Raw genomic sequence first — 21557 nt, forward strand, 5'->3', positions numbered from 1 at the left:
CTTGTCATCCATAAAAATATGCTCATTTAAAAAACCCAAATAACCTAGAATTAAATGAAGTAAATTACGTAAAGCCCCCTTTCATTCCTTCTCTCCCAATCCTAGTGCCTTGGGCAGAGGAAACCGTCAACATCTTGATATGCATTACTACAGACTTTTTTCTAGGCACGCACAGACACACACATGCCATATATATGTAAACAGGTTCGTAACCATATAAACGTAAACAGGAGTGTGCGATTCAGTATTATTGTGCAACTTGTTTTTCATATCACTATGTCTTAGGAATATTTTCATGTCCACAATATAGAGCTGTTTTTATCTGCTGCAGAGTATTGCATGGTAGAAGTTGGTATGTAGTATTTCAACAATTTCTTCACTTATGTACAATCATGTTGTTTCCAATTTTTTATTATTTCAAAAAATGTTTCGATACACATGCTTATACCTGACTCCTAGGACTTGCGTGAAGATTTCTTCAGGTTGGATGCCTACAGTCAGAGCTGTTAAACCAGAGGCTAGACACCTTTTAAGTATTGATATACACTAACAAATTGTCCACCTGAAAAGCTACATGGATTTATACTTTCTCCAACAATGACAGAGTGCTCATCATGTCCAGCACTAGTTATTACCAATCCTTTCATAGCTGCCTTTCCAAGGGACAGGGAAATGGTATTCATTTTAATTTTTGACTGCTTATGAAGTTGAAAGTTTATACATTTGTTTATATTTCTTCTTTATAAAAATATCTTTATCTTTTGTTCATCTTTTGTTTGGTTTCTAGGTGCTTTTATATTAAGGATCTTTAACTTTCTCGTATTTCACATAATCCCCCAATCTTTTGTCTCCTATTTATAGTTGTGTACAGAAGTTTTTTTTTTTTTTTTAAGGTAATCAAATCTATCAGTTTCTTTTTTTCTCTTTCATGGATATTGGGCTTTGTGTCTTGATTAGGAAGGCCTTCGTCACCCATTTATTAGAGATTTTTTCCAATATTTCCTTCTTTTTTTAATATTTCCATGTTTAATTCATCTGGATTTCATTTCTGGTCCATGGTATGAAAGAAGAAAATGTTTTCCAAGTAGTAAATAATCTCAACATCATTTACTGAATAGTTCAACTCTTCCCTACTTATTTATAATGCCATTTCCAAATATTAAATCCCCATATGTATATACACTGCTCTGGTCCTGGATTCTCTGCTCTGTGCCTTTAACCTATTTGATTACTCCTGTGCTTATAGTGCACTGTTTCATTTACTCTGGCTCCATGGATTGCTTTGATAGCAAAAATTGTTTTGTGCGTTGTCTTGTAGATGATCTTTATAATTATATTGTTATAGCCATTTAAAAACCTTGCTATGATTATATGAAATTGCTTTGAATTTATGTTAATTTGATAGAACTGACATTTTTTATGTTGGGTTTTCTCATACAGAAATGTGGCATGCCTCTCCATTTTGGGGGTTTCCTTTTATACCGTTCAGTATAGATTTTTAAAATTCACATAGGCCTTAGATTTCTGCTGACCTTTTCTAAAGAATGCATTCTTTTCCACGACGCATTTCCTAATTGGTTAGCGCCAGTGTATACAGAAGCTTGCTTTATTTATTTATTTACGGCTGTGTTGGGTCTTCGTTTCTGTGCGAGGGCTTTCTCTAGTTGCGGCAAGTGGGGGCCACTCTTCATCACGGCGCGCGGGCCTCTCACTATCGCGGCCTCTCTTGTTGCGGAGCACAGGCTCCAGACGCGCAGGCTCAGTAATTGTGGCTCACGGGCCTAGTTGCTCCGTGGCATGTGGGATCCTCCCAGACCAGGGCTCGAACCCGTGTCCCCTGCATTGGCAGGCAGACTCTCAACCACTGCGCCACCAGGGAAGCCCCAGAAGCTTTTGATATTGTGGTGTTGGTGGTGTGCCCTGCCTCTTTAACAAGCTTTCTCATTCGTTGCAACAGCATGCCAGTAGGTAACTACAAGGTTTCTTTTTGTCCAAAAAAACTTCTTTACAATCATAGTTGTCTCACTTTCCATCGAGTTTACTTTTTAGACTATTTTTGTCTTCTTTCTGAGTCAGCAAGATGGGATGCTAAGAAAGTTTCCTTCTACTTCTAGATTGTTGAGTATCAGAGGATGTTGAATTTATCAAATGCTTTTTTTAGCATTGGATATGATATTCTTTAATCTGTTAATTTAGTGAGCCACAGTGATTCTGCACTTCTGTTGAGACTGGCCTATACTTTTCCTTGTTTTATTTGTGCAGTTTTGGTATCAGGATTATGCTAACCACATGGAACGAATTAGGAAGTTTTATGTCTTTTTTTCTATCTTCTGCAATGGTTTACAAATAAATGTGTTCCTTAAAGATGTGCCTAATAGTATTTGCCTTTTAAAAAGAAGTTTCAGGGACTTCCCTGGTGGCACAGTGGTTAAGAATCCACCTGCCAATGCAGGGGACATGGGTTAAATTCCTGTTCCGAGAAGGTCCCACATGCCACGGAGCAACTAAGCCTGTGAGCCACAACTACTGAGCCTGCGCTCTAGAGCCCACGAGCCACAACTACTGAGCTCGTGAGCCACAACTACTGAAGCCTGCGAGCCTAGAGCCTGTGCTCCACAACAAGAGAAGCCACCACAATGAGAAGCCCGCACACCACAAAGAAGAGTAGCCCCTGCTCACTGCAACTAGAGAAAGCCTGAGCGCAGCAACAAAGACCCAACACAGTGAAAAATAAATAAATAAAATAAAATTATATTAAAAAAAAAGTTTCATACTGCTCTTTCAATTTCTCCTAAGATGTTTGGTCTATTTACATTTTCTATCTTTTGCCAATTTTTAGAATCTCTATTTTTTTTAAGTTATCGCATTTCATCTAGTCTTTCAAAATTACTGGAATGAAGTTATACAACCATATCAGGAGTAAATTATAAATAGTACTCCCTTGTAATTAAAAAGTCTATTTGTAGGTATCTTTCTAAAAATTATTCCTAATGCTAGCTATTTTTGTCATATTTTCCAAAGGTTTGCCTTTTATTGGTTTTGATTTTTAAAACCTTTTAGTTTCATTGATCAAAATTTTTTGGCAATTTTATTAATTTCTGATTTTAACATTTAAAATTCCTCATGTCTTTCTTCTAGTTTATCATTTTTTCTAGCTTCTAAAGTTAAATTGTTATTTCACCTATTTTCAGTTTTCTTACTCCCTGAAAAATGAAATCTACAAAATTTCCTCTAACTCCTGATTTGGCAGAATCCTGTAGGTTTTGAGAAGTGGTTTTTTACTAATTCTAAATAGTTTGTAATTTGTTTTGAATTCCCCTATAAATGAGTTATTTAAAAGGTAATTTAAAAATTTCCAAGTGGACAAGCCTTTTGTTATTAGTTTTATTATATTATGAAAGAGAACAGGTCTGCATTCTGTACTTTTTTACCCTTATATGAATCCCTTTTATAAACAGTTCATAAGTTTTCCAAGAGAACGTTTTGTATTCCTAATGGACAGAAAATATAAAGAATGCTTTAAATTCATGATGGATACAAAATATTTATGTATCTTCCCTCTCCTAACCTATTGATGGGAGGGGGGTGGGCCTGAGATTTTTGTTTTACAATTATTATACAGTAAAAATGATGTTTTTAAGGGGGGTACAGTTCCCTTACATTAAGCATGGATTCATGTTACCAACACAAGCAGAACAAGGAGCAGCCCATCACTGAAAGAAACTCCCTTGCACAGCCTCTCTGTAATCAAACCTTCCCACCCCAACCCCTGACAGCCACTCATCTAGTCTCTTATCACCACAGTTTTGCCTATTCAAGAGTATTATATAAACAGGACTTCCCTGGTGGCCCAGTGGTTAAGAATCCGCCTCCCAGTGCAGGGGATGTGGGTTCAATCCCTGGTCGGGGAACTAAGCTCTCACATGCCGTGGGGCAACTAAGCCCGTGCACCACAACTAAACTAGAGAGCCCGTGTGCTGCAAACTACAGAGCCCACGTGCTCTGAAGCCAGCACGCCCCAACAAAGATCCCGCATCCCGCAACTAAGCCCCGATGCAGCTGAAAAAAAGAGAATATTATATAAATGGAATCATGAAGTATGTATCTTTTGAGATTATATCAAGATGTAACCTTTTGGCTTCTTTCACTTAGCATATGACTTTGAGATTCATCCAAGTTGACATATGTATTAATAATTTATTCTTTTTTATTGCTGAGTAGTATTCCATTGTGTGGACACACCATCATTTGTTTATCCATCCACCTTTTGGAAGAGATTTTGATGATTATGAATACAGCTGCTATAAACACCACGTACATGTTTGTTTTTTTTTTTAATTTTATTTATTTACTTACTTACTTACAGCTGTGTTGGGTCTTCGTTTCTGTGCGAGGGCTTTCTCCAGTTGCGGCAAGAGGGGGCCACTCCTCATCGCGGTGCACGGGCCTCTCACTATCGCGGCCTCTCTTGTTGCAGAGCACAGGCTCCAGACGCGTAGGCTCAGCAATTGTGGCTCACGGGCCTAGTCGCTCCACGGCATGTGGGATCTTCCAAGACCAAGGCTCAAACCCGTGTCCCCTGCATTGGCAGGTAGATTCTCAACCACTGCACCACCAGGGAAGCCCCATGTACATGTTTTTACGTGAGCGTAAGTTTTCATGTAACTTGCGAAGCTGCTGGTGTATTTATGTTTAAAGACACTGCCAATCTGTTTTGAGGGACTCCATCATTTTGCGTTTCCACCAGAATTTCAGTTACTTTGCATCCTCACCAGCCCTTGGTTCTATCAGTATTTTCTTATTTAGTGAGTAGTAGTAGATCCACTGATTTGGAAGAGAGATGTGTTAAAGTCTCTCTCATAATTGGTTTGCTCACTTTTCCTTGTATTTCTATTTTTGCTCTATACAGTTTGAAACTGAGTTTTTAGATTGCAGATCCGATTTCAAATAATCTTTCTGCAAAACTATACTTTTTATCAGCTGAAATGTTTTTACTTTCTCCCACTTAATGGTTTTCATCTTGAGTCCTACTTATTCTGTTTATTCTGAGGTTAACATAGTCACATACACTTTTGTTAGCATCCGCCTGGTATGCTCGTTTACTTCTTTAAAATCTATGAAATTCTTTTAGATTTTTTTTTGCAAATAGCACATAGTTGGATTGTTTTTTTACTCAAGCTTAAGGAATTCCAGAATTTAACTTACATTTATTGTGAGAACAGCATTTGGTCTTGCTACCGTCTGTATGTGTGTGTTTGTGTGTGTTCGTATTTATCTTGCTTTCTTCCTTCCTGCCTTTTCTTGGATTTTTAAATTCCATACCCCCTTTCCTGGTGGTTTGGGGGCTATTAAAGTTGTTGACGTATATTTGCTTCTCTCTCTCCTTGTCTTGGCACACAGTAAGTCTGTACTTCCCTGCTCAGTTGAATTCAGCTGTGGCCATGTGATTTTCTTTGGCCAATGAAATGTGAGAAGTGACATGCATCACTTAAAGCAGAAGCTTTAAGTCAGGGTATGTTGCATCACAATCTATTTTTGCTTGGTATTGTAACAAGCAATGTTCCAAATAGTGATGCTTTGTCATCTGGCTCCCAGGTTGAGGGGGATATGGAGTAGGGCTTCTAGCCAATCTGCCAAAGACATACAGAATGAGCACAAATAAACCAATGTTGCTTTAAGTCACTAAGATTTCAGGCTTGTTGCTGAAGTATCATCACATAACCTATCCTTACTGATATGCCTTTCACTTCAAATATACTTAAATATATTTTTCTGTCAACACATAGAGGTAAACACCATATTCTTGCCTTGAATAAGACGAGATCCTGAACACTGTTCCACTTTCTATATCCTGCCCTGCCTCCATTCATGTTAAAGCCTAGCATTTTAGCTCACTTCAGTTTTACATATGCATAATATTTACTTAGATTTTTCCTAATTATAAGCATCCATGGTGATTATAAAGGGGAAAGACAGATCACATGGCACCACCAGTTCCTTTGACTTAAAATCTTCCATGGATTCATTGCTCATACTGATATCTGCATTGTCTCATACAACAAATATTTGTGCACTTACTGTATGCCAATTCCCGTGTTCTTCTAGGAGTCTCACTTCTTTTTCATAACTTTTATGTTTCATCCCTTTGCAATGCATATTAAGGATATCTCTCAATCAGATCTTCCATTTCATGAATTCAAGCTTCAACTGAATCTATTCTGCTATCTAGTCCATCTGCTGAGTGTTCTATTTTCACAATCGTATTTTTAATTTCCAAAAACTAAATATCTTTTTCCTAGCATCCTATTCTTTATGGATGCAACATCCCCATGACTCTTTGAAGATCCTAATTGTATTAATTTTTAAACTTCTTCTGTTTCTTCTAGTAACTACTTTCTTGAACAGGTTAATTTGTTTTAATTTGGTGTCTCCTTTTATGTTAGTGGTTTTCTTCAAATTTGTTGATTCTTGGCATATTTATAGATGAGGGCCTAAGACTAAGGTTTGAAGTGACTTTCCTCAGCCAAATGAGAATTCTGGTTCACTTTCAATGAATACAAATTCTGATTACAGGCACTCTGGTGATTATAAAGGGAGTGGCAGGTCACCATAACCGGAAGTGTGGCAGCTTATCTTCAGTTCCTGCTTGTAGTCATTTTGGATAATGCCCTTGTTCTCCAATCCCAGTGTTTCCTGTGTCAGGACCCCCACTTCAGAGAGCTGCTTTCTTAGCCTGAGCTTGATGGCAAACTCCATAATTAGGTACTCCATAAAGCGGTAAGTGGAACGGCTTAGCTGTTCCACTCTTCAATTAACTCCTCTTTCAATAATCTGCTCTTTATCTTCTAGGAAGTCCACATTGTTCATTTTCTGGTTTTGCAACTCTGCTATTAATTTATTTTTGTTTTAATATTTCTCCAGTCATTTCAATGGGATTCTGGAAGAGTAAAAGAATGTGTTCAGTGATCCATGTTAAACCAGAAGTTCTCGTATGTAGTTTATAATCAGAATCTTCTAAAAAATTAACCATCTTGCTGCTCTTCTGAAAATCAAGTGTTACTATTTTGAGATTAGGGATTATTTTGTAAATAACCATTTGAAATTAGACTGATTCCTGGACATAGTATTGGGTATGCATACAACAGTAATTTTTGACCAAAAGTAATTATGGTAGATTTAGGGCAAGATGACAAGCTCTTTGCTACTGTATCACATCTGACACTGTTTAAAAAAAAAACCAGAATTCCTGTTTGCATAGATTGCATATGCTCTGGTAAACACTCAGCAAAGGTACACAGTAATTTCTCAGTAAAGGTACATGCTCATAAACTCTAACCCAAATGAAAATATTTAATTTCAATTAAGTGACATTGCTTTAGGTTTAGCATTGAAAGTTTAATGAAGTACTAAAATTATACATATTAAGCAGCAAAGTATCCATATTTATCATTTTTAATGGTATCACCTCAAATGATCAATGAAACATGTAAATATGAAAGAATTTTAAAACTATAATTATGTATGTGTATATATGTCTCTGAAAAATCTGTGTGAAAGAAAACTGAGGCTATCAGTATAAACTCATTAAACTTCTATCTCTTCTTACCTTTATTTCCTCCCAAATTTACCAGTATCCATCCAACTCGAAGGATACAAGTGATTTTTATATATTGTGCAAGGTTTTTTTCTTATCCATATTTCCATGTTTCCCCAATTCTCTAAATTACTTATCTACATCTTCAGGATCTCCTTTATTGGTTTCCTCATTTCAACATATAAAATATAAGTCCTTCTCATTCTAAAAAATTCTTTTTTTGCTAATTATTTTCTCTTTTCATCCAAACTCCTTCAGAGCAGCCTATTCCCACTGTCTTCACTAGCCCCGCCTGGTCCCCACAGGCAGCCCTGGACCCTCAATTTATTGCAATCTGGCTTTCTTGTCCACCACTTCACTGAACTGCTCTAAGGCCACTGGGGACCTAACTACCCAAATCCAATGGACACTTACATTCTCTGAAGTATGACACTGTCACCTACTTCCTCCTTCTTGAAACTCTATCACCTCTTTCCTTCCCAGAATTCTTTCTCTGCTTATTACTTAAACTTTGACAGTACCCACAATCCTCTGAAACCTCATCCATTTTCATGATTTTAATGACTGCTTATATGTGCTGATGACATTCAAATTTTTATCTTTCCATGTCTTCACATGTATGTCCAGTTATGTACCAGTGTATCTCCTGAATTCTACAGGTGCTTTAAAATTCAACATGTCCAGAACTAAAGTCTTTTCCCCAATTCAGTTCTTTATTCCCTATTTCCAAACTCAGTGATACCACCACCCAACCTTAGTCACACAGATGGGGATCCAGCCTCCGCCTCCTACATCTTCCTTACTTCCCAAGACCAAGTCTTGCTTGTAATTTTCTAAATAAAATTAGAACTTATTTCCTCTCTTCATCTATACCTTATTTCACACCCCTTTCTTCTTGCTATTACCTGGTCTAGAAGTTACCAAATTGCTGTTTGCTGGAACCAGCTGTTAGACACTTCTATTAAAAAAGGACTCTAGAGTCAAATAGCTTTGAGGATGGCTGTGTACCATACGCCTGCTGTGACGATCCAGAATGAACATTAGCCTACAGCAGCCCCGAGAAGCTGTGCAGTAAAGAAACCTGATTAACTTTACTTAAGCCAGGTTCTCCCTTCTGCCAGCCTATAAACCTTTCAGTAGGCACAGGAGAGGAGGTGGCAGCATGTAAGTCCCACTTGAAAATAAAAAACACTGCTCCTCAGAAGAGTGGGGCATAATTGTCTCCAGGCTTCTTCACATTCCTCATCCATACTGACGTCAGTGGTCTAAAATGCCACCTGAACTTGTCCTTTCCATTCTTAGCTACTTTCTGAGGAAACCAGCTCCACACACATGGATGGCTAAGACCCGCTCTCCTCCTCCTCGCTGCCTCCTTTAGGGGCACTTGCCACTGCCTGGTGACACTGCACTGATGCTCCAGAGCCTGTGCCTGTGGCCCCGTAACACACCCCTCTCACACTCACGGCTCTGGACTTCCGCTGTCCTCTCTGCCTTGAGTGTCCTTGCCCTTTACCGGCTGACTCACCAGTTTTTCACGAGTCCTTTAAGACTTCGCTTAGGGACTGCCTCTTTAGATGACTTTTCTTTGCCTCACAGCTCCCCCTCTTCTTCCACAAACACTGACTAAATGCCCTGAATATGCCCGTCATAGCATGTCACGTGCAGGAGGAGACATCTGCTGTGCGTCTTCCCCTCTCACTCCACTGCTAAAGGGCCAACGCTACATCTTGGTCATTGTTTCACTCCTCTAACACTCAATCTATGACTAATGAACTAACTAGTACTGTAGTAGCCCTCTTAGAAACAATCAGGCAGGACCTTCTAGAAGAAATCTGACACTCCAGCTTTTCTCTGATCTCACCTTTCAGTCTGGTTGAACTAAAGACTTATCTGTGCATGTTTACCAGGGAGACATAATTTAATCCAGAGAAGTGTCATCACATACTCTTACATACTCTGCCGTTTAAAAATTCTGCTCAGATGCGGGAAGGAGACAGGTATGCTTTCTGATAGCCCCACTCTTTTGCACTTCTAGTGCTCACTGGCTTCTCTCTCGGTGCCTTCCTTAAACCCTTCCTCTCTTAACAAGGAAACAGGATAACAAAGTAATTAAGAGCCTGGGTTCTGCCTATCTGTGAAACAGAAACAGAACCAGGCACATAGAGAATAGACTGGTGGTTGCCAAGGGGGAGGGGGTGGGAGAGGGTTGGATTGGGAGTTTGGGATTAGCACATGCAAACTGGTGTATATACAGGATGGATAAACAAAAAGGTTCTACATGGGACTTCCCTGGTGGCACAGTGGTTAAGAATATGCCTGCCAATACAGGGGACACAGGTTCGAGCCCTGATCCGGGAAGACCCCACATGCCACAGAGCAACTAAGCCCCGGGGGCCACAACTACAGAGCCTGCGCTCTAGAGCCCGCGAGTCACTACTGAAGCCGGCGTGCCACAACTACTGAAGTCCATGCACCTAGAGCCCGTGCTCCACAACAATAGAAGCCACGGCAATGAGAAGCCCGTGCACTGCAACGAAGAGTAGCCCCCGCTCACTGCAACGAGAGAAAGCCCGCACGCAGCAACGAAGACCCAACGCAGCTAAAAATAAAAAATAAATACATTTATTAAAAAAAAAGTGAATGCATTTTAAAAAACCAAAAAGGTCCTACTGTATAGCACAGGGAACTATATTCAATATCCTGTGATAAACCGTAATGGAAAAGAATGTGAAAAAGAATGTATATAAATGTATAACTGAGTCACTTTCCTGTACAGCAGTAATTAACACAACACTGTAATTCAACTGTACGTCAATAAAAAATAAAATTTTAAAAAATTGTCCTAAAAATAATCACATAAGGGGGACTTCCCTGGTGGTCCAGCGGTTAAGACTTCGCCTTCCAATGCAGGGGGTGAGGGTTCGATCCCTGGTCGGGGAGCTAAGATCCCACATGCCTCGTGGCCAAAAAACCAAAACATAAAACAGAAGCAATACTGTAACAAATTCAATAAAGACTTTAAAAATGGTCGACATCAAAAAAAAATCTTTTTAAAAAAAATCACATAAATCAGAAACAAATGAAACATAATAAAGTCCATTCATTAAAAAAAAAGAGCATGGGTTGTGGTCAAATCCCAGCTAACCACTTACTTATAGCTGTGTAATTTTGGGCAGCTCACATAATGTCTCCTCAGACTCCTCATCTATAAAATGGGGATGGTAATAGTTCCCTACCTCATAGCGTTGCTGTAATCCATAAACACGGTTAAGTGCCTCGGTAAATGTTTGATGCTCTCTGGTTATTGTGAATTAAAATACATTAATGGCTTCTGGCCATATGATTTATAATAGTTTGACATTTAACCAAATGGTAAAACTATTCCATTTATTATTCCCATCTCTTTTTACCCCTTACCCTGCTTTGTTGTTTATGTTTTCTCCCACCAGAGTGTTAGTTCCAGGAGAGTAAAGGCTTTTTTTTGTTCACTGCTGAAAGCAATAGCACCCAGAAAAGTACTGTACATATGAAGCCCTCAGTAAACACTAGCTGAGGAATGGTGCAAACTGTCACAAGGAAAAATACACCAAAACTTTCATTATAATATAAAAGTATAGATAAATTTTTCTCTAATGGCTTCCAGTCAAGTATTTTAAAACACCATATGCTATACTAAAAACATAAGTAATTTATTAAAATTTGAAGGCAAAAACATAATTTTAAAAGATTTAGACTTATGTTAGGCGTGATAGAGTATGGATGCTTTCTTGAAATTCAAAATCAGATCCAAGAGTATCACTTTCAGAATGTTCTAGTAGACTGAGTTTACTTTTAGTTGTCTTTGATGAAACAGTCACTATTCTACTCTCTTTCTTAACAGAAATGTGTTTTTTCGAAGACTCACTTTTAATTGGTTTATTAACCAAAGAATTATTTTGCCCAATTCCTTGGCTTTTCTGCTTTACAGGTGAGTCAAAGCAGGAATGCAGGTCCTCCCCAGGTTGTTTCTTAGCAGAGTATTTTTTGGTATATTCACCTGCTTTGGTCATTTTCTCTGAAGAAGACCTGCTATTTCTAGATAATTCCTCTTCTTTTCTTTGACTTCCAGTTCCAGAAATGACATCTACTGAAGGAGGACATGTTCTAGCAATGAAATCTTCAAAAGACTCCTGTCGCTGCTCTGTGACTGTAAACCCCAGGTTATCTTTGGAAGTTTCTAAGGCCTCCTGAGTAGAGACTGGGACCTGGAAGGAGTCGAGAGACAAAGGAATCCTAGCATCACCTGTAATTTTCTGAAACTGGAAGGAAAAACAAAAGACAAGACAAAAATTCAGTGATGAACAAAGCCAACCATTAAAAAGTAGAGTTCAAAACTTCAATGTTACTCTGCGATATTATTATTAAGACAGTCAATTGATTATTCAGAAGATTTCAGAGCCAGTTTCTTTCTAATTATATCTTGCCAAGTGATTCTCAACTTAACCTAGATATATCCAAGACTATGTCCGCTACATTTTCAGACTTTGGTGATTGGGGTAGTTATTACCCATTTCCTTTCCCTCACTAAAAATAAAACCCTATTCTGTAAGAAAATTAATTTCTTTTCTATCCTCCAGGCACATGTAAACAGTATATAGTTTGTGACAAGACTGTGTTCTCAAGCTGTCAGTTCCCAAGACTAGTCTGAGATTGGCTGAGGTGGGCGAAGGGGGCTCCAAGTAAGGCTAGAGGAAAAGCTGACAGGTTTCCCCTCCCATTCCCATGACCAGGTGAGTCACTATAATATGTTACCTATTAGCTATGTCTGGATTACTTATTTTAAAAATTATCTATATCAGTACGTGTACCTTCATTAGTGTTCCTTCATTGTAAGCTGACTGCATACAAATAGAAACCTAGATAAAATATGAATAGAATAGACATTTATACAATTTAAAATCTGGAATATTTTCTCTAATGTTTTCTTTCTTCATTAAGGATAGTTTGCTTTAACTCATAAATTTTCTAAAGAACTTCCAGTTTTCTTATATACAACAATACAGTATCATGAAATGGGCCCACATTTACTAATCTCAGATTTGGAGAGGACTCCACAGTCTTCTAGCTCCCGAGCATGTGAACTATTTAGAGACTGACCATTATTATTTTCTCTCTGACTTGGTCATTTCCTTTTTGCTGATCACTCTTAGAATCATTAAGTGCTGTTCTGTCCACTTACTTGGATATTTTGCATTTGTCCTAAGGCACTCTGCTTTGATTCTGATTTTTCTTCTTCAAGTGCCTTCTTTTCTTCTTTAGGTGGACTACTAACAGTAGAATTCATCTGGGGACGACCTAGTAAATGAAAATCTGACTGATCTATACCAGCCATTGTGGCCAGCTGACCAAGCCTGGACCAGAGGAGGGAAGGAGAAAAGATAAGGTTATTATAATCACATAAGAGCAGTTTAGATTTCCCCAGACCTACAATCATGAAATACTTCTAAAATCTTAAAAGCCAACATCCTACCCCTGACTACAAGCCTCTCTCTCCCCCAAATTCTTAGCCCTTTCCAGATTCATCTTCTAGGACACATCCCATCTCCTTACCTATTACCGCTCCATTTTAAACACTGTCTCACTAGCAGCTTCAACATCTACCACGCATCTCGTCCACTGCCTGTCACACCTCCATTCCCACACTTCTTTACCACCTTTCCTGCAGTTTCCAAGAATGTGTTTGTTCCTTCCTGCCCAACACCAATTCATTCACTGGCAAAACACCACTCCATCAACTATCAATCTCCACTTCCCTCTTTCAGCAAAATTGCTCCCAGCTGAGAACCACTGACCTATATCTTCCCTGCAGATTAATAGTAATTAATACCTGCAGTATAAAAAAACAAACAAAACAACTAATACTAAACTTTCATTGGGTTATTTGTATGGAAATATGTTAATATAAGTGTTTCAGACATTACAAAAAAAATAGTAATTTTTATGTCTAAGACAAAAATAACTTTAATTTAAACTTATCAAACAAGCAAATAAGTGAAAGATAGGAAAACTCTTATGCATTCCCGAATAATTTCAATGAAAATTGCCTTCAATTTAGTCTTTACAAAAAACTATACCTACTAATTACTCTGTCTACAGGTTACTCTTCTATAATGGGCTCCCCACTCTACCAAAGCAGGCTCCCCTATTTGCATTTCTTAAAAAATTTAATTCCTCATTTTAAAAAGTCAACTATATTACCTATAATTGCACTAAATTTGGCTAAATATGCCCATGGAAGTGATGAAAACTGCTCCAGTTCCTCAGCAAACTACCATTATAGTCGCAAAGAGAAGAACGCCATGAAGAGGAATGAACTAACCCAGCATCTTTAAGGAGATCCAAGAAAGCATGGAACTTCTGAAAAGAATTCTCAATGCTGCCCAAAACACCTTCATCGTCCAGGATCATGCTTGTCAATGAGTGGGCATGAAGGGCTTCAGACAAAGAGAAATTTATATTTCTTAACTGGGCGTTTTCATGTTCCAGCTATAAAAGAAAACTGAAAATGTCTGACATGATTTTTTCTCATTGTCATCAAAAGTAGTCCTCTAGTTTCAAGGAACAAAACTAAAACACTCAAAATGTAATTAATCTGTAATTAACCTAACTCTCCACCAGTAAAGACAGAGACCACATCACATAATAACCAAAACCCACAGGCATGCAACAAAGTTTCTTATATAACACTTAGGTAGTATATAAATAAACCAAAGTTATCATTTTAATAATGATCTTTCACAAAAGATCACATTTCTAACTGGTTAAAATCATATTGGAGCCTCATTCCACATTAGAAAATTACCTGCTTTAAGTTTCCCTTAAATTAGAAAATGAAATATAGAATGTGATTTGGACAAAACATATTACAACTCTGCTGAATGTTAAGAATTAACTTTAGTGAGCAAAATATCTAATGCTTACGTTTAAAAGTGCTAAATCATACCCAACCGAATTTATTAAATGTACGATCACCAATATTTTCTTTGGTTTCTTGAAAATATTCACTGCCTTGCACTCTTCCCCTTCCGCTCATCATCTATGCACTTAAAACCCCCTATAAGCTCAACTCTAGTATTTCTCAGAAAGGCCATTATGTTCATGATGCCCCTTTTGCCTTATATAAGCAGGTGCTCAACATTTATTGAATGAGTGTCTGCCAATCCAATGGATGCACTTTCAAAAATTCCTCTCTACACTCACCCTGTGATAAATTATATTTATATAGAACTTTTTAGATTATGCCCTGCTTTCATGCACATTACCTAATATAATTATCAAAGTATATATTTTTATCTCTCATTGCATTCTTAGAAGTTTTCCAATATCTTAAATTTATTTAAATGATTCACTTTCCTAATTCATTGCCAGGAGAGTCTCATCATGTTTTTATGTTACTGTATATACAGTATATGCACAAAAAGTGCTTTCTTAAATCAAAGAATCATGAACAGAAAATAAGCTAATGTCATATAAAAGCACACACACACACACACAAAACCAGATTTTCACATTTTTAAAAATATGCTTTCTGGAATATAGATCATATGATCACTAAATACCAGTAAATGCAAAAGTCCATATGATACAACCAATTTGCAACATATTACAGTTTTAAAGTTTACAAACTATGTATATATGGCTTAAAATCTAATCAAAATAAAACCAAAACACTCTCAAAAGTATAAGAAGAAACTTGTTTACCTCACTGACTCGTTTATCAGCCTTAAGTCTTATTACTCTTTCCTCCTTTAACTGCTTTAGGCACTCCTCCAGTTTTTCCTACACAAACAGAGTAAATATTATAATAATTCATAGTATAATATCCAAAAGCCTTTCCAGCTATAGGTCTCATCAGGATTTAGGGGCAGAGCCAAAAGTGAACTCAGATTTTAGTCTGCTACTGGTAATATCATACCATGCTAGTGAAATGAATTATCAAAATATATCAAATTAGCATAGTAAAGATTTATTTAAATTCCACTTTCCAACATAAATTTGTGGCAGCCCACCATACAAGCCATATGCGTATAACATAGTAAGTCAGAAATAAAAGTTCAGACCAAGAAAGAAAAATTCTAGTTTTATTTGTGGGTCTCTTTATAGTAGGAAATCCTATTAATGAACATGCTTAACATACCTGAATTGTGTAATTGCAGATTCAAAAGCATTTTTTTTAAAAGTAATCACTTTTAAACCAATTTACAGTCAAGCACTGTTCCTGGAGTTCTCTGGGCATTAAGTAATCTAATCATCAAAACCGTAAGGGGGGCTTCCCTGGTGGCGCAGTGGTTAAGAATCCGCCTGCCAGTGCAGGGGACAAGGGTTCGAGCCCTGGTCCGGGAAAATCCCACATGCTGCGGAGCAACTAAGCCCGTGTGCCACGACTACTGAGCCTACGCTCTAGAGCCCATGTGCCACAACTACTAAGCCCATGTGCCTAGAGCCCGTGATCCACAACAAGAGAAGCCACCGCAGTGAGAAGCCTGTGCACCGCAACAAAGAGTAGCCCCCGCTCGACGCAATTAGAGAAAGCCCGCGAGCAGCCACGAAGACCCAACACAGCCAAAAATAAATAAATAAAATAAATTTATTTTAAAAAAACCCCATAAAACCCTACGAGGAAAGAACGATCACTAACTCCATGTTATTTTACAGATGAGGAAAACAGAGGCAGAGAAGTAGAGTAAGTAGAGCAGCACAGCCAAGGTCACACCACTAAGTAGCAGAGCCACACTGGGAACTCAGGAAGCTGGGTGCCATTCCTGTTCATGGAGGTGGTAGTCTTCCCATCACCAAGGTCAATAAAATAAAATGAACACTGATAAACTCTCTTTTGAGTTTTAAGGACTAAGACCCTTAGGTCCCTGAAGTGGGGACACTGCTTGCAACAGGCAGAATTCTAAAAGAGCCCCTAAGACTCCTACTGCCTGAAGTACACAAACCTTCCACTCATCCAATCAAACCCTAAATCTACGTGCTGGAGTGAAGGGATTTTGCAGATGTAACTAAGGTTCAAAATCAGTTGATTTTTTAAGAAAGGGAGATTATTCTAGGTGGATGTGACCTACTCAGGCACCCCATGAAAAGGACCTGAACTCTTCCTAAATTGAAGTACAAAAGGGACAAGAGGGAGACTCTCCATTCCTGGCTCTGAAGAAGTCCAGTGTTGCAGCAGGGAAGGCAAGCGAGAGGCCTCTAGGAGCTGAGACTGTCCCCCGACTGACAGCCAGCAAGGAAATGGGGACCTCTGTCCTGCAACTGCAGAATCTAAATTATGCCAACAAGCCAAAGAAGCTTGGAGGCATTCTTTCCCAGAGCCTCTGGATGTTAACACAGCCAGACTGACATCTTGATTTCAGCTGTGACCCACACAAACTATGGTGAACATCCAACGTTTGGGGCTCAATGTCTTACACTTAAATTTCACGTGCTTTTAACACTCTCAGGAGGGAACCCACATGTTCCCGTGTGTATCTGAGCAGGAAACCCAGTCACGCTGTGCCTGGACTTCTGACCTACAGAACTGTGAGCTAGTAAAATAGGTATTGTTTTCAGTCAGTAGGTGTGTAGTAAAAGAATTAATATTCTACTCAACCTCCAGGTTCGTGAACAAAATAAATGACTGTCATTGTTTTAAGCCACGGTTTTGGGGTGGTTTCTTATGCAGCGATAAACAATCAAAATACCTATACTTATGAAACTGCTTTGAACAATCACTTTAAGAATGAGGAACTCTCTTATATGCCATCATTGGGAGAGGAACTCGTATCACTTTCTGGAGAGTAGATTTTGGTACCTAATAACAATCCTACATCAGGAGTTTACCCTAAGGAAATCAAAGATGTGGGCAAAGATTTATGTACCAACATGATGTCATAAGATTGTTTATAACCAAACCCTAGCAGAAAGCTAAGAGCCTCCAAATTGGGATTGGTTTAAATAAAAGTAGCTCACTGTATGAAGGAATGCGCTATGAAGCCACTAAGAAAAGAATGACAAGAGGTCTCAACCAGGGTTAAAGAATGGGCTTCAGGAGTTCTACATTCAAAATATACCTGTGCGTTCTTCCTGGGAGATGGTGCATAAGCTTAATCAAATTCTCTAATGTAGAAGAGTATTTAGTGACATGACAAAATATTTTTGACACTTTTTTAAGACAAAAGAGCAGATTAGGTGTGTGTACATGCAGAGGTGGCTTTTATTTCCTTCAATAAGTTGTTCACTGTTTTCAAAAATTTGCTCATTGAACATATATTTTTATATTTAGAACATACTTTAAAAATTGACAGTCTAATAACTTCAAATTCTTTAATGTTTCATTACTAAAGCCAGCCAAGTTTTCAATGGGGAAAAAGGGAAAAAAATTGCAAAATTCCTCTGCTTTTAATATAATGGTTTAATAAATCTTCTAAAACTGATTTCAAAGAAATTCTAAACAAATAAGCAAACAAACAAAAAAAAACCTCACCACAGTCAGAGGAAAGTAGACTAAAAATTCCTGACTGGTTCTAAATAGCACATCAAAGTGCAATTACATTAAATAGTTTCTCCCTCTAGTGGAGGGAATTAGAACACAGTGTTAAATTTCTGTGAAAAAGTGTACCCTCCTCCTACAAAGTATTAATAATTCATGTCCCTTACATGGAAATATGGAACCAAAAAAGTTAGAAAGTAAAATTGCTTGATATTCTATTACTTAAATAAGACTAATGATAAGGCTTTGGAATAATTTTCCTTCCTGTCATCTGCTCTCCTTCCTCCCTTCTGTACACTGGCTAGGGTGATTTTTCTGGGACAAAGCTCCCATCATATTGGATATCAAATTTTATGTTCAACTTTTTTCCATTTAACATTGAAACCAATCATTGCTCATATAATCAGGGGATTCATAACCCTGATTTTTTTTTGTGGGCTACAAAATATTCCACTGAGTGGGTTTACTGGTTAACCATTTTACACATTTAAGTTCTCTCCAACTTTTCAATATTATAAGACAAAATAACCGTTTTTATGCATGAAGGCTTTTTCCATATTGAGAATGACGATCTTGCAATAAATCCATAAAAATGAGTTTGAGATCAAAGCAAATGAACATTTTTAAGGCTCTGAGGTACCTATCTCCAAACTTCTTTCCAAAAGATTTCTAAGATTTTATGCTGCCATCAGCGATGTATCACTTGGTATATAACCTCTACTATAACTGTTGGCTTACTTCCTCACTTAAAGGGCAAGTTATTTGAAGAAAGGGGTGTATTTTATTAAGTGTTTATCCCCAGCACCTGTGCCTAGCACAAAGTAGACGGTCAATAAATAATTGCTTAATAAGGAAAATCCCTGCCAATACAAGATGTATGTGTGTGAAAGATAGACTATATGTTTTTCTCTAAAAACATGTTTTTCTATGTTTTTCTAGATGAAAACTTGTCATCTTCTTTAATGTGCAATTTTTTTGCTTATAATTAGTAATTAAATTCTCTTTTAGATTATATTCAGATTAAATTCAATAAAAATTCAGATTCTCTGAGGCAAATGGGCCTGGTCCTACCTATTAGCTATATAACCTTGGACAAGTTCTGTAACTCTAGGTCTCAACTTCCTCATCCATAAAATGGAGATAAGCTCCCATATCACAGAGCTCTTGTGGGCATTACATGAGTTAAAACACATATAAAATTAGAAGAGTGCTTGGTACACAGCATATGTTCAATTAATGCTGAATGAATGAACATGTGAACGCAAACAGTAGTGAAGGGCTTAAAATGAAATAGTCTCATCCCACTCGCACATCCAGCACTCAAGAAGCGACCGATTCTTTAAGCAGGTTTTTAACTGTAAAATACGATATGCATACTGAGAAGCGCACAGAAAAAAACTGTCAATGTGACAAATAAAAAGAGAATACTTACATAACCACTACTCAAATCTGAAAGTATTGATACTTGTCAGCATCTCAAAAACCCCCCATATCCTTTTCTCATCACAAGCTCCTTCCCTCTTCCCGGTTGAACACCATCCTCATTTCTCTACAATCATTTCCTTTAACCTGCATGCATCCCTAACAAGAGTTTAGTTTTGTCAACATCTAACTTTATGTAGAGGATCATAGTATATGAAGTCTTTTCTATCTTATTTCTTTCACTCAACATTGGTTTAAAAAATTCATCCACATTGCTGCCTGTAGCTCTAGTTCGTTCAATTTTATTGCTTGATAGTTTTCCCACTGTACGAATACACATAATTTATTTAATTTTTGACTCTTAATGGACATTTGGGGTTTTTTCAGTTTGTGCCAATGCAAATAATGCACACGAATCCTGCTGTACCGGTTATTCTGGTGCATTTATACAGGGCGGGGGTGAGGGCTGCTGGGTCACGGGGTATTTATATACCTTCAGTTGATGGAGAGTGCTAAATGCTTTCCAAAGTAGTTGTGTCGATTTATACTCCAGTATAAGCAGGGTAGAAGATTCCCATAGTACTCCAGGTCTACAATACTTGATACTACCAGACTTTATGTATTTGTCAATCTGATTGGCATGTAGTTTCACTGGTTTTGACTCAGTTTTCTCTTATTACTTAATGAAGTCATATGCTTTCCGTGTTTACTGGCTGTTTGGATTTTCTTTTTTATGAGGTTTAAGTCAACTATTGCTATTTTTTAATTTTTTAATTATTATTTATTTATTTTTGGCTGTGTTGGGTCTTCATTGCTGCCTGCAGGCTTTCTCTAGTTGCGGCGAGCGAGGGCTACTCTTCGTTGCGGTGCGTGGGCTGCTCATTGCGGTGGCTTCTCTTGTTGTGAAGCACAGGCTCTAGGCGCGCAGGCTTTAGTAGGTGTGGTTCGCAGGCTCCGTAGTTGTGGCGCACGGGCTTCGCTGCTCCGCGGCATGTGGGATCTTCCCAGACCAGGGCTCAAACCCGTGTCCCCTGCATTGGCAGGCGGATTCTTAACCACTGCGCCACCAGGGAAGTCCAACTATTGTTATTTTGAATTCTTCTCCATTTCCAAGTAATACTCTTACATGACTATTTTCTCACTAAATTTGAGGCATTATCTGTTCACTTTCTAATTTACTAAGTAAGGGTTTAGTTCCTTTACACTCTTTCCTATGTCCACACTGCTCAGTAAAGTTATGTCATCATTAGTTATTCCACTGCTCATGATCTCTTTGACTTGTAGTGATATACTTAAAAACCTACATTGTTGATCCACTATAAACTCTCTCAACGTCACACTTTGTAAAATGAGGACATTCATACCATCTTCCCTTTTTTCTACCTCCTGTCTACCTTCCAAACCTAGCTTTTACGTTGTCAAAGTTGAAATTTATATTCTGTTCTATGTGCAGTTAAGTCTTCCGTTATTTGAGAGTCAGTACGGAGTAATGTTTAAGAGAACAGGCAGAGCGCCTAAACTCAAAGCCTCAATCCAGCCCTAAATTAGGTACAGCCTGGGCAAGTTCCTTCCCTGTCTTAGCTTCTTTTCTGAAAAGTGGGAATGATATTAGCACCAACCTCATAAGGCTATTCAGAGGATTAAATGAGTTAATATATGCAAAAACACTTAGAGCATAATATATACTAAGTACATACTAGCACACAATACATTTCAGTACATACCAAGTTAATACTAATACATACTAAGTATAGTTTAGTTATTTGTTATTACGTGCAAGTTGACAATAAAAGCTGCAAATCAAGATAGTATTTCCATTATTACAATTAAATTAATATTGCCCACTACAGACGTACTGTGTCTCTGTGTATAGACTATACCTCCTTCTATACTGTTTCAGTGTCACTGCCCTTGTGTAGGGTGACCACATACCCCAAGCTGCCTTGGGCTGTTCCAGTTTATACCTGTTGTCCTGATGTTACAGCATTATAGCGCCTCCTTACACTATTAAAGTGTTCTGGTTTGGAC

General features: G+C 37.9%; 1 protein-coding gene across 13 annotated transcripts in view; it reads right to left on the reverse strand.

Moving 5' to 3' along the window:
- Nucleotides 1-851: 851 nt before the first annotated feature.
- Nucleotides 852-21557, reverse strand: part of CEP78 (centrosomal protein 78) — a 39585-nt gene continuing 18879 nt past the window's right edge. For 9 of the 13 annotated variants that reach the window (XM_082470941.1, XM_082470946.1, XM_082470945.1 and 6 more), the window contains 5 exons: nt 15335-15412; nt 13953-14119; nt 12813-12984; nt 12442-12489; nt 11260-11892 (listed from right to left, as the gene is read on the reverse strand). In XM_082470941.1, the coding sequence (XP_082327067.1) occupies nt 11329-11892; nt 12442-12489; nt 12813-12984; nt 13953-14119; nt 15335-15412 (1029 nt within the window). In that variant the 3' untranslated portion in view covers nt 11260-11328. Of the gene's footprint in view, nt 6938-11259; nt 11893-12441; nt 12490-12812; nt 12985-13952; nt 14120-15334; nt 15413-21557 lie in introns of those variants that run through there. The other 4 variants (XR_014266088.1, XM_082470948.1, XM_082470944.1 and 1 more) reach the window with 4 other exon arrangements.

Source organism: Balaenoptera physalus (genome assembly GCF_965194825.1).
Source record: "Balaenoptera physalus genome assembly, chromosome: 7".
NCBI lineage: Eukaryota > Metazoa > Chordata > Mammalia > Artiodactyla > Balaenopteridae > Balaenoptera > Balaenoptera physalus.